Consider the following 14,055-nt stretch of genomic DNA (forward strand, 5'->3'; position numbering starts at 1 on the left):
ATGAATAAAGAATGTCAAAATGTCATTGACAGACTCAAACCCCCTCAAAAAATTTTGGGTGTATTTGACCCCCTTGTAAATCATGAATAAATACAGTGTCAGAAATTGATTTCATATTATTATATATTTGCTTGCAACAGAGAATACACTTTCCTTTACTATTAAACTTGTTTGATCATCATTATTAGCATCATACTTGTCTGCAACTGAAAACCTTGGTTAGACAAAGAGAAGTAAAAACACTTTGGACTGCTGGGAGTGGACAAAACAAAGAGTAGCAGGATGCTGTCTAGTAGTTAAAATTTGGCCTGGGAACTGAAGCTGCATCCACCACAGACGCTCCACTGGGCTTCCTGACTTTCACCTATTTTGACTACAGATATATCGACACACATGCACTGTATACCAACACAAAGGAGGCATACAACTCATTCCCCTGCCCCCACTGGGCCGGTCAGACCACAACCTGGTCCATCTGATCCCCAACTACATCCTTATGGTAAGGAAAATAAAACCTACCACTAGGATGATACAAAGGTAGACCAAGGAGACCAGTATGGTTCTGAGGGACTGTTTTGGGACCACTGACTTGGAGGTGCTGTACAATTCACATGGGAAAGACATTGACAGCTTGACCCACTGCATCACAGATTATATTAACTTCTGTGTTGAGAACATTGTACCCTCCAAGAAGGTCCTTTGTTTCTCCAACAATAAGCCATGGGTCACCATAGATCTAATGGCCCTCCTGAAAAAGAAGAAGGCTTTTAGGTCTGGGGAGGAGGATAGTCTGAAAATGGTCCAGAAGGAGCTGGAGAGAGAAAGGGAAGGGAAAGACCATCTACAAGAGGAAGCTAGAGAATCAACTCCAGAGAGGCAAGACCAAAGAGATCTGGAGGAGCTTGAGGACCATTTGGGGACATGGAGGCAACAGTGAGAGTGACACAAAAGTCTGCAGACAGGGAGTGGGCTAATGAATTGAATCAGTTCTTAAAAAGATTCAGTTCTGATCCCACTCCCCTGACCCCCCACACCATAAGCAACTCTACCCCCTCTTTCTCTTCCTCCTCTTCCTCCCCCTCTTCCACTGGTCTCTGCATTACTGTTGATCAGGTGAAAAAATAGCTAAAGAAGATCGAGGCAAGGAAGGCTACCGGTCCGGACGGCCTCAGCTCCAGACTACTGAGAGACTGTGCGGATCAGCTTGGCAAAGTGATTCTGCATATTTTCAACAACAGCCTCAATCTGCAGAAGGTCACCACCTTGTGGAAAACTTCCTGTGGGGTCCCAGTTACAAAGTCTGCGAACCCCAGGGAGCCAAACCACTTCAGGCCGGTAGCATTAACCACTCATCTGATGAAGACATTGGAGAGAATCATCCTCAATCCCCTCAGCCCCCTGATGAATGCAGAGATGGACCCTCTGCAGTTTGCCTATCATCCAGACATTGATGTGGGGGATGCTACCACCTACCTGATACACAGGTCTCTTTCACACCTGGAGAACACGGGAAGCACGGTGAGAATGGTGTTTTTTGACCTCTCCAGTGTGTTTAACACCATTCCACCGGTCCTACTGAGAGGGAAACTGGAAGAGGCTTAAGTAAGGAACCACCAAGCCGCATGGATCATTGACTTCCTCACTAACAGACCATAATATGTGAGACTTCAGGACTGTACATCTGATGTGGTAGCTTGCAGCACGGGGGCCCCACTAGGCATAGTGCTCTCCCCACTCCTCTTCTCCTTCTACACATCAGACTTCAAACATAATACAGACACCTGCCACCTCCAGAAGTTCACTGGCGACACCGCTATTGTTGGACGATTGATGGACGGGAATGACCTAGAGTACAGGGGAGTCATTCCAGCCTTAGTTAACTGGTGTAGGCAAAACCACCGCAACATCAACACCAGTAACACAAAGGAAATGGTCATTGATTTTCGGAGGAATCCTCAACAGACCACTCAGGTGAACATCCAGGGGACAGACATTGAAATCATGGAGAATGTTAAGTACCTGGGTGTTTGTCTCAACAATTGGCCCACAAAAATAGACACCCTGTATAAAAGGGTCTGGGGCCGCCTCTACCTATTGAGGAGACTACGGTCCTTTGGAGTGTGCAGGACACTGCTGGAGACTTTTTACGACACTGTGGTGGCATCTACAGTTTTTATGCAGTGGTCTGTTGGGGAAGCAGGAACACGGAGAGGGACAGGAACAGGCTGAATAAGCTGGTAAGGAGGGCCAGCTCTATTCTGGGCTGTCCTTTGGACTCTGAGGAGGAAGTAGGAGAACGTAAGATGCTGACCAGGATGATGTCCATCATGGACAGCACCTCCGACCCCTGCCATAGTCTGTGGAGTCCCTCCGAAGCTCTTGACTGAGTATTAAGACTGACTGAGTATTAAGACCTGCCGTATGTATACATGTACATATTTGTGTGTATATATATATATATATATATATATATATATATATATATATATATATATATATATATATATATATATATATCCATCTCTATCCATCTCTATCCATCTCTATCCATCTCTATCCATTTCTATCCATCTCTATCCATCTCTATCCATCCATATCCATCCCTATCCATCCCTATCCATCCCTATCCATCCCTATCCATCCCTATCCATCCCTATCCATCCGTATCCATCCGTATCCATCCCTATCCATCCCTATCCATCCCTATCCATCCCTATCCATCTCTATCCATCTCTATCCATCTCTATCCATCTATCCCCATCTATCCCCATCTATCCCCATCTATCCCCATCTATCCCCATCTATCCCCATCTATCTATCTATCTCCATCTATCTCCATCTATCCCCATCTATCCCCATCTATCTCCATCTATCTCCATCTATCTCCATCTATCCCCATCTATCTCCATCTATCCCCATCTATCTCCATCTATCTCCATCTATCTCCATCTATCTCCACTATCTATACTGTTTAATATCTCTGTCAGGTGTGTCTTGTTTCAGCACAAACCCCATTGGTTAAACTGTCTGTGTTGTCCGGTTGGAACAAATACCTGCATCCACAGCGGCCCTTGAGGACTGGTTTGCCAACCCCTGGCCTACCTTGTGTCCTGACGTTAATTATATGGAAGATCTATGGAACGAGCTGAAGGAGTTGGAAATGAGAGTCAATGAGGAGCCTAATGATTAAAATATTACTTTCTAAAGAGGTTGATGTAGTAATATGCATTGTATGTCCTAACAAAGAGCGGCCTTCGCAGCTCTAGGGTTCTGGGGTTAAATCCTGGTCAAGTCCACCTGTGTGGAGTTTACATGTTCTCCTGGGCCTGCGTGCGTCTCCTCTGGGTACTTTGGTTTCCCCACATATTCCAATAACATGTATGGTAGGCAGGTTGGACACTCTAAATTGCCCATAGGTATGGGTGTGAGTGTGCATGTTAGTCCGTCTCCTTGTGCCCTGCGATCGACTCGCCACCTATTCAGGGTGTCCCACCGCCTTTGGCCTGAAGACAGCTGTGATAGGCTGAGAATGAGATTAGGTACTAACGTAGTGATGGGTGTTGACACCAAGTATTCATTGTTTTGCTTAGTGGTCAAATTCTTGTTTCCCTCGATGAAATGTAAATTTTACCGCATCTTAGTTGCTGGGATAAGATGCGACACCCCCGCGACCCTTTTGTAGACAAACGCTTCAGAAAATGACTAAAGAATTTTAAAAAAAAGACATATATATCCTTACCTTATCGATTTGGTCATGAAGTTCAGCCAGTGAAGGTCTGTTCATCTTCTCGCCAAGGGTTGCCTCTGTCAGGCGGTAGAAGTCGATATTGGGAACGGCATCAACGGTGTTGTGTCCGAAGGTCCTCATGTAATAAGTGTTGGAGTGTGTGTCTGAAGCCTGCGTGTGCCCCGTTCCCGTCGAATGCAGGCTCACTGAGTCACTACGTAGCCCATCAGCCGGATCAAGGAAAACATCTGGCGGATGATCGATGTCGGAAGCACTATCCAACGCCCCAGGGTCATTGAAGCCCGGCCGAGTGTGGACTCTAGATTCGTCTTCATGGACCACATCTACATGAAAGCGACTCTCCGCTGGCTCACCTTGACTGAAGTTCCGTCGAGACATTTCCAAAACCTAGCAACAGGACAAATTCAGCTGTTTTTCGAAACAAAGTTGTTTTTCTGTGTGAACTGCGCAAAAGTTGCTTATATATATATATATATATATATATATATATATATATATATATATATATATATATATATATATATATATATATATATATATATATATATATATATATATATATATATATATATATATATATATATATATATATATATATATATATATATATATATATATATATATATATATATATATATATATATATATATATATATATATATATATATATATATATATATATATATATATATATATATATATATATATATATATATATATATACGTCTTAAGGATCCTCTTAGACAACAACCAAAGCTTTTTTAAAACTAAAAGAATTTCGGAACAACTAATTAGTCTAGTGGGACTTTTGATTAGTTGTGTAAAGTCAAATTTAGTAATAAGTGATTTAGACTGTCTCCGATTTGATTTGTCGAGCCAGTTAAAATTCAAATCTCCAGGCATTATAACATCATATTTTCCATATGTATGGCCCGAAACTCCGGTGATTGAATAATAATAATAATCAGACATAGGCTTTGTCATCAACATCAACTCGACAAAAGCATAATTGTCATCATACCCAGCTGGGTATGACGAATTTGGTGGTGCTTCTCCACAAAGTGCGCTTTCCCGTCAAAAAGTCTAAATATTTGATATATTCAGACTCGTTAGCACTCTGCCGTGATGGATACATCACATCATCCCGAGCGCAACCAAATCCTGGTGGCTGCGGAAAAAGTTTGCCTTGCAGATGCCAGCAAAAAAAGGATAACTTACCACTCACTGTCTCCTCACTTACCTTCAGTCAGCCAGCAGGAGGCAGATCATCACCCAACGTCCTTCATGTTACCAGACCCCGAAGTTACACAAAAGGGATTGTGTGTCGTGCTTCTCCAAGTCCTGATGGCTGTGGGGGCAAAACTGTCCTTAAGCCTATTTGTCCGTACTTTGTGGGACCTGTAGCGTCTGCCAGACGGCAGCAGCTGGAACCTCGTTGTGACCAGGGTGGTATGGGTCCCCGACAAAGTTACCGGCTCTGCTGAGGTAACAAGGGCTGGCAAGGTCTTTCATTGAGGGCAGACACCAGCTGACAATATTCTGAGTAGTGTTAATCACTCCCTGCATGGTCTGCTGCCGTGCTTCCAGCGTACCACACTGTAAAGCAGTATGCCAGGATGCTCCCCATATTGGCTCTAAAGAAGGTTGCCAGAAGGTTAGTGTCAAAGTTGTTCCTCCTGAGTACCCTTGGGAAATGGAGTCGTTTCTTCTTCACCACTGCTGTTGTCAGGAGCGCCCCGTTTTGTCCCTCCTGGCCTGCCGTAGAGGCAGAGCAGCTGCAAATAATCTGTGATTACCTCCTGACTTTGTATTTAAACACCAATTAGTTTTCATGGTCGGATTGTCTCCTGTAGACTCCTGCATGCGTCCGGCATGCTGCTGCATATTCCTGTATGCTCCCGTTTTGTTCCAAGCATTTGTTGTTTTGTAAAGCCCTTTTTTGAGTTATTAAAGATGTTGTCTTGAAGCTAATACCTTGTCAAATCCTACTTTCCCGCACGTGGGTGCGAATCCATTCCCAATCGCGCCACAGTGGGGTGATCATATCAGAAGGATCCGACCATCATGGACCCAGCGGGACGCCACCCACGCTCGCGCCGACGCTCGTGTCGACGCTAGCCACCCTTCTCAAAGCTCCCCCACCATATGGATCCAATGAGAAGCCCCTCAAAATCTTTTGGAGAGTTTATGATGTCGTGGTGTGGGCACCTAAGAGACGTTCTAGCAGTGGAGGAATCCCAACTAGGAGGTATTTCTTTCTCCGACCTGGGTTACCCCGGTGGCTGTGTCGGTGGGCCATCTACATTGGACCACTGCGTGGCAGCCGGCGGGGAGGCTCAGGGAGGAGTTTCGAACGCCGCCCGACTTGTCTTTGTGGGAAGCCGCAGCAGCAAGGTCTTTCACCGTGTCGGCTGGCAATCTACAATGGGCTACCACGTGGCGGCGGGTATGTTGTGCCCTCCTCCTGGAGGAGGCGGCGAGCGCCGCGCCGCAGGGAGACGCAGAAGGAGGGCCTGGACGCTCGAGCCCCTGACCAAGTTCCTCGCTCGACCTCGCCCGTCCAAGTTCCTCACTCGACCTCGCCCGTCCAAGTTCCTCGCTCGACCTCGCCCGTCCAAGTTCCTCGCTCGACCTCGCACGTCCAGACACCTCGCCTGACCTTGCCCGCCCAAACGCCTCCCCCGACCTCGGCCGTCCCGAAGCCTGGCCCGACCATGCTGCACCAAGTCTCCCAAATCCACCTGCCGAAGCCACGCAAAATACTCCCTTTGCCACCTGGGCCACCAGTCGCACCCGTGCGGAATCCACAAACAAGGCTTCCCGTGCCGGCTGACCCGCCTAGTACCTGCCTGGCAAGCTCCTGCCCACCCAGTTCCTGCCCACCCAGTTCCTGCCCACCGAATTCCTGCACGCCTAGTTCCTGCCCGCCTAGTTCCTGTCTGCCTAGCCCCTGTCCGCCTAGTTCCTGTCCGCCTAGTTCCTGTCCGCCTAGTTCCGGTCTGCCTAGTTCCTGTCCGCCCAGCTCCTGTTTGCTCAGCTTCTGTCCGCCCAGCTCCTGCCCGCCCAACTCTTGCCCGCCCAGCTCTTGCCCGCCCAACTCTTGCCCGCCCAGCTCTTGCCCACCCAGCTCTCAACCGTGGTGTCTGTAGACCAGGAGAGCTTATCCATGACGTGGACTGCCAGGAATTTCAAGGACTGGACTCTGTCTACACATACTCCATTTATGAGGAGTGGGGCCAGATCTGTGCTGTGTTTGCGAAAGTCCGGGATTATTTCTTTAGTTTTCATGGTGTTCAGTGTGAGATTTTTTACCGAGCACCACAAAGACAGTTTGTTGACCTTATCTCTGTAGGTTGACTCTTCACCTCTTGAGATGAGTCCAACCACAGTGGTGTCATCAGCAAATTTGATGATGGAGTTAGACTGGGTTGGTGTAAAGTCGTATGTGTTCAGGGAGTACGGAAGAGGACTCAGTCTTGAGGGGAGCCTGTGCTCAGTTTTAGGGAGGAAGAGAGGAGGGGAGTTACAGAACCGTGAGGTTCAAATTCAAATGTTAATTATGAAATTTAAAAGAAACTCAGAATTTTATATAAAGGAAATACCTTCTCCAACATCAAAGTTTATTTTAGATTTCAGAATCGCATCCCAGAAAACCTTTTTATATCTGTCGATAATGTTATTTCAAATTGACTTCAACACACATTTTGCATTGAAAAAAATCTCAAGGAACGCCACCTACTGAAAGTCTTTTAATTTGAAAGTATGTCGCCTATATTATCAATAGTCATTCTCATCAATGTTTTATCAGCAGGAATCACATAAACTTCCAAAATTATTCCCAAATCAAATTTTTCACACTGACCTCATGTCACTAAAAGTTGAGGTCTATGGACCCTGGACAACTTTCAGTTCGAGGGACACAAAAAAAAGGAATGTAATGTTTTTAATCGCATCATTTTATGACTTTTCTCCAAATTTTACTTAAATCTCCCAATATTATGCAAAGAAATTGTGCTCACACAGACGCCAAAAGTTGATGCCCTCGAAACGGAACAAATTCATTCCTTTTAGACAAAAATAAGAAACAAAATGACAGTTTAACAATTTTAATCTTGTAATAGTATAATCTAAAATATAATGTTCATCATGTTTTAATCTTGTTATATTCATATCAATTTTTCACTCTGAATATTACATTGTATGACTTCTGTCAATTTCCCGCGGCACACCTGGCCATTGCTCACGGCACACAGTGGTTGGGAAACACTGCTCTATTGTTACACAAAAAAATTACTAAATGAAATGTAATCTTTCAAGTACAGTTAATAGCTTTATTTTAAAGGATATATATTTATAGAAATTCTTAGTCAGATTTTAACATTTAAGTTCACATGAAAAGAAAAGATGAAATAAAATACGCATTTGTTCAATTTATATTAGAGTTTAGCAGCTTTTGATAATTGTTTTGAAAATTCCCACCTGGAGACGGCCTTTCAGAATATTCCTGACTCACAACGTGATGGGATAATCCCAGCAAAGACGTTTGTGATGGAGTTCGTTCGCCGTCACTGTGAGGGTGACACAAGCAAGATAAACAAGTGGACTATTGTCATTTGGGACCCCTTCCTGCAAAAGCCCCCCTTCCAGTCTCATCCCCCTTACCACTACAATCCTTCAATGGTGGGGTTGACCACAAGAGTGAGAATAAAAGCAATAGAAAAATCACATCACATTTACTACTTGCACTTCCAAACTGATTATATATTTGAAAAATCATGTTTTTTACATTATCTAATATATTGAAATATATTGAAAATAATCCCAAAGAGAAGAATAGTGTAAAATACTTTCAAAATAAGTCCTTGTTCATGTAATATATTATTGTTCCTTTTTGTTGAATGAATTTTTTTCATAAATGTTCATGGTTAATTTTTAAACATTTCCATCAAATGTGATTTATATATGTGACATTTTTTTAAGGATTACTTTTAATTATTATAAATAAAACTTTTTAAACATTTGAAAATATTGTTTTTCCCATAAAGTATATTCGGAATATGTACTGAAACTCTTTCCAAAAGTATCACTCGAATAATTAATTTTATCTACCACTTATCTTCACGAGTCTCAGGGGGTGCAGTAGCTTTTAACCACCAACCTTGGGCAGTAGGAAGGCGACAGCCCAAATTGGTTGCCAGTTAATCGCAGGGTACAATGAAAAAAACTCGCAATCACACCGCCAACCAGTGGGAATCGAACACACACTGCCTTCACTGAAGTCAGGCAGGAGAAACATTGCACTGTCGGTGCCTCTTCTCATAAATGTTTTTTAATTAATGAAAATATATTTATTATAATAAACATAAGCCTTTTCCTGCAAATTTACTTTGAAGCTGTGTAAAATATTTGAACATATTTATTTATAACACTTTTATGACAATATTTAAATTTGAAAGATATGATAGTTTTATTGTATTCCTACTTAGAAAATACACTAAAATAAAAAGTAGTCCAATCTCTGTTATGACTGCAAGTCACATGCTGGGCTGCCACAGTCAAGTGATCTATTGTCATCCACCAACAATGTGCCCAGCTCCGCAGCACCAACATTTCACACCCTTGCCCTCCTTCCTCCGTGGCGACATCCCAGAACACGTGTGAAGTGAATGATTTCAATGTTCAATTCAAATTTTGTCTCAGTTTTGATTGTTAAGCTTAATATATTTTTGTTAGTTTCAAATAAGAAGTTTAGGCACTTTCACTACAGTCACATTACAAATTACATTACATCTGCTTTACAACAAAGACAACCAATTGTTCTACCATTGACCTTGCCAGGGTGTGTGTCCACATTAACATGAGAACAACAGCAGCCTTCTCCCAAGTCACCAAGCAGAAGCAGAAACACAAAATTATCTTTAGTGCTTTCTTCAAGTTACCATCCATATTCTATAGTACAGAGCTATGGTTAACTCATTCATTTCCATTGATGGCAACAGAGGGCTGGCAGTGCTGACAGAAATCGCTGTCCATTGCCATCAGTGGAGTTGTCAAGTGGGTAGCACATACTGCTACTACAAGCAAGAATTTCTGGTTTCCAATCCCATTATGTATCTCTATATGTCCCAATCATAATTCACCTTTCGCAAAAGCTCCTTCCCCTTTAGTTACTAGTCTGTCAAGCTTTGTGATTCTGATGGCACAAACAATGGCATTACTGTAGTGTATAGCTGATTTAATTTTTAGCAATATTCTTGAGGTCAAATTTAATAGGTAGAAGACTGTTGATATTCAAAATATAACAAAATGTAGGTTAACGCACTCATAGTATTTGAAACCAAAGTACCTGCCAACGAACACATAATGTTAACTTTAGTTATATACTCAGTAATATGTAGACAAGAACAGCACACCCCATATAACCTGGGATAGGTCACGTCTGATTTAGATACTCCATTGGCACATCGCAACACCATTTTGGACATCCACTGCTTGTTTATTTTTTTTCTCTTCTATTAAGTATTGGTGGTATTTGGATGTCTCGTAAGGCTTATTGGAACCACCAACTGAATAACTCAAACAATGAAGGCATCAGTAAAACTTGACAAACCGTGCTCACAAAACAACGGCCAATGGCCATTTGGGGATCGATTTTGTTAGGGCCTCCACTCTCCCCCTTAAGAATTGCCTCATCTGAGGCAGGTGGAAACGTTTGTTGTTTTGCAGGTCAGATGGGTGGACCAGATGTGAGCAATGTTCATGAACTAGCTATGTGTCGTGTTGGCCCAGTGGATGCAGGACCTTGCTGCGCGATTAACTTGGCATCATACTCTGAAATTGATTTATTTAATAAAGAGACAATACATATGAATGAACACATACATGTCATCCCTTAGGTTTGGGAGACCTGGTTTCCCAGATGTGCATTCCTCTGAGAAGGAAAGGGGGTGGGTGTCCTGCCTTCTCTATATTGTGGCTTCTGCACAAACCAGGGATTTGGCCAAGGTGATTCCTGCTTAACAAAACAGACTCAATCAATATGTGATTACTTCCCGATTTTGTATTTAAAAACCAATTAGTTCTACTATCATTTTCGGATCATTCCTGCAAGTCCTACAATTCCTTCATATTGTCAGGAGTGGCTGGATTGCCTTTCCTGGCATGACGTCACGATAATTATCAGCTGTCACTAATTACGTGATTAGTTTATTTTTGGTATTTAAGCATTATGATTTTCTGTGGACGCCGTCGGATCGTTCTGGTTTCGTTCCTGTTTTTCCTCGTAGTCATTGCCGTTTCCATTGACGCCACGCCGCATGTTCTTTTCGTTTTGAAATGAGTGGTCAAGCCAAGTTGGTTATGTTATGTTACCCCGTTTATTAAATCAACCTACAAGAGCTACAGATCTGCCTCACCTTTCCATTTACTTCGGCGACTCTGCATCTGGGTTCAACTTCCCCTCCGATCGCGTCGCACTACGCGGCGCGATCATAACACATATTCCTGGATGTCACTGCATAGGTCCAAGAGCCATGCAGCCACGCTACCTCCTTGATACCACTCGTTCTCCTGTTTCCAGTTTGGTTACGTTTCCGCGCCACAAGTCCTTCGTGAGATCCCTCCTAAGTTATTAAAGTTATTATTTTGAAGCCAATTGCCTCGTACTCCACCTGCTTTCCTGCGACTGGGTCCTAATCCTTTCTCGATCGCGCCACAACGACACGGTGTGATCATAACAAAATGATCCGAACATCATGGACCGAGCGGGAAGCCACCCTTCTCGAAGCCCCCATACCACATGGATTTAGCCCAGTGCTTCTCAATTATTTTCTGTTAGGCCCCCCCTAGCAAGAAGAAAACTATTTGCGCCCCCCCCCCCCCACTTCCCACCGTGACTATAAATAAAATCATTTTATAAAATTGTTATAAGTACAACATTTTATCCTTATTAACATTAAAGAAAAGGAAAAAAAGAAAGAAATATAGTCAAACTTACAAAAACATAACTTTATTAAATCTTGTTTTAAGTCTGCAACAGAAAAGATTTTAAGTGCATCAATGCCTGAAATAAAAAAAAAATGAGAGCGCCACTGCCAGCTACTGTAGTGGATGCGCAATTACACTTTATACTAGTACGGCCAAATAAAATCCTGTTCCCCAGGGTTACACGCCCCCCCCCCCCCCCCCCCCAGGTATCGCACCACGCCCCCCCAGGGGGGCCCGCCCCACTATTTGAGAAGCACTGATTTAGCGGTAAGTTCCCAAAAATCTTTTCGGAAGTTCATAATGGACATGACGTGGTGTGGGCACCTCAGAGACGTTCTGCCAGCGGAGGAATCCCGCCTAGGAGGTAATTCTGAGCCTCCATCCACCTTCAAACTGACCCTTCGCTCAGCTCGTCGCACCGGGCTGGCAGCACAGCTAAGTCAGAATACCCAAGGTCCGACAGCCCCTGTGTCTTTTCCTCAATGGACGGAAAATCCCCACCCTCCATCGGCCCGACCATGCCGTTCCAAGCTTCCCAAGTTCCCCGTACCAAAGCCACGCAAAATACTCCCTTTGCCAGCTGGGCCACCAGTCGCACCCGTGCCAAAGCCACGCAAAATACTCCCTTTGCCAGCTGGGCCACCAGTCGCACCCGTGCCAAAGCCACGAACCAGGCTTACGGTGCCGGCTGGCTCACCTGGTTCCTGCCTGCCAAACTCCTGCCTGTCAAACTCCTGCCTGCCAAGTTCCTGCCTGTCTAGTTCCTGGCTGCCCGGTTCCCGCCTGCCAAGTTCTTGCCCGCCCAGTTCCTGGCTGCCCGTTTCCTGGCTGCCCGGTTCCTGGCTGTCCGGTTCCTGCTTGCCGAGTTCTTGCCCACTCAGCTCTTGCCTGCCCGGAAGCGGCGGGGAGACAAAGTTGGAAACCTTCACGTGGTGTCTCCTGAGAGGCCGCTCGCTGCGGCCTGCGAATTCCAACAAATACCACTCAGAGCTGCCAACAAGGACCGTGGCACCCTACGTTTTTCATCCAGCCGGAGACATTTGACTGCCCCTCACCTCCGACTACCCCCCGGATGAAATAATCCGCGTTCCAGTGGCAGCTCTAGCGCTATCTGAGGGCAATCCTCAGGCGCTTGTAGTGCAACAACAACAACAACAACAACAACCGGAAGCGGCGGCGAGGCGCCGGGGCACCTGGACGATGCGGTCGGCGGTGAGAGCCAACTTGCTTTGGAACTGTTTGATCAAAACGCGCAATATAAGATAGGCTGTGGCAGATTGTGTGAGCTATGAAAATATCGTGTTTGCATACAACTTAAACCTGCTAATGTCTAACCATATTAGCCCAAAGTTTTGTTTGTTATAAACTCTGTCCTACATCACAGTCTTAAAAATATTACCCTGGGTTCCTAAATAAAGACTGACCTAGTGTTCATTCAGAGAGAATTGCAAGGAAGATAGGCTGTGAGAGGTTCACAGCTGTCGGCGCATTCTCCAACCATCCTGCAGTCCGGTAATAAACCTATTTCCTATTTAAATTGATCTCACTCTTTCTTAACCTGCCCCTGAAGTTGTATTTTCAGACCTATCATACTTTGGTGCCGAAAGCCCGAGGCCCAACAGCCAACAATTGCCGGAGCGACGACGGAGCACGGCGACAGCATCCTCCATTGAAAGGGTCAACCCTCGCCGCTCCCGTGATCTGGTGATAGGTCCCCGAACTAGGGCAGGTTCGGAACGAGAAAGATCGTGAGTTCACCCTTTGACTTCTGTCTCTGTGAAGTGTGATAATTTGTATTATCACTGCGGTAGTATTAACAGTTTGCAGTCAGGGAACAACTTATGATGAACATAATGGTTTTTTGGTCTGGGACCAACGTGCGTCGAACATAATAGTTTTTGGGTCCGGGACCATCGTGCGTCGAACATTATTGTTTTTGGTCAAGAACCAACATAAGTAGAACAAGAATGAGTCGGGGACTTATAGTCTTGGTCTGTTAATAGAGTCAGGGACTCTCCTAAGACAAAAGTCAGGGACTTTTGGTCTTGGTGATTTTAGAGATATTGGGTGAATCACAAAGTAGAGATCAATTTCTGCAAATTTAGAATAGATTTGTTGTTTAAAGTATTAAGTAAGTGATTAATATGGGCCGGAAAGCGAGAAGTTAAATGGGTTTGTTGCCAGACTGCAGGATGGAGATCGGAGGGTTACCGGATGTGGGGTATGTGCGGATGCGTAGTGTGGGGAGTTGCCTGTGTCTGCCGCGATGGGTGGAGGGACTTGGTTTCTGTCCCAATTTGAAGGATATAGAAGATTTAATG

General features: G+C 44.4%; 1 protein-coding gene across 2 annotated transcripts in view; it reads right to left on the reverse strand.

The window, feature by feature from the left end:
• Positions 1 to 8,346, reverse strand: part of LOC144195161 (solute carrier family 12 member 2-like) — an 89,292-nt gene extending 80,946 nt beyond the window's left edge. For both annotated transcript variants that reach the window (XM_077714587.1, XM_077714586.1), the window contains exons 1-2: positions 8,228 to 8,346; positions 3,740 to 4,135 (exon numbers count right to left, since the gene is read on the reverse strand). In XM_077714587.1, the coding sequence (XP_077570713.1) occupies positions 3,740 to 4,126 (387 nt within the window). In that variant the 5' untranslated portion in view covers positions 4,127 to 4,135; positions 8,228 to 8,346. The remainder of the gene's footprint in view (positions 1 to 3,739; positions 4,136 to 8,227) is intronic.
• Positions 8,347 to 14,055: the final 5,709 nt, after the last annotated feature.

The sequence above is a fragment of the Stigmatopora nigra genome, chromosome 4, assembly GCF_051989575.1.
Source record: "Stigmatopora nigra isolate UIUO_SnigA chromosome 4, RoL_Snig_1.1, whole genome shotgun sequence".
Lineage (NCBI taxonomy): Eukaryota > Metazoa > Chordata > Actinopteri > Syngnathiformes > Syngnathidae > Stigmatopora > Stigmatopora nigra.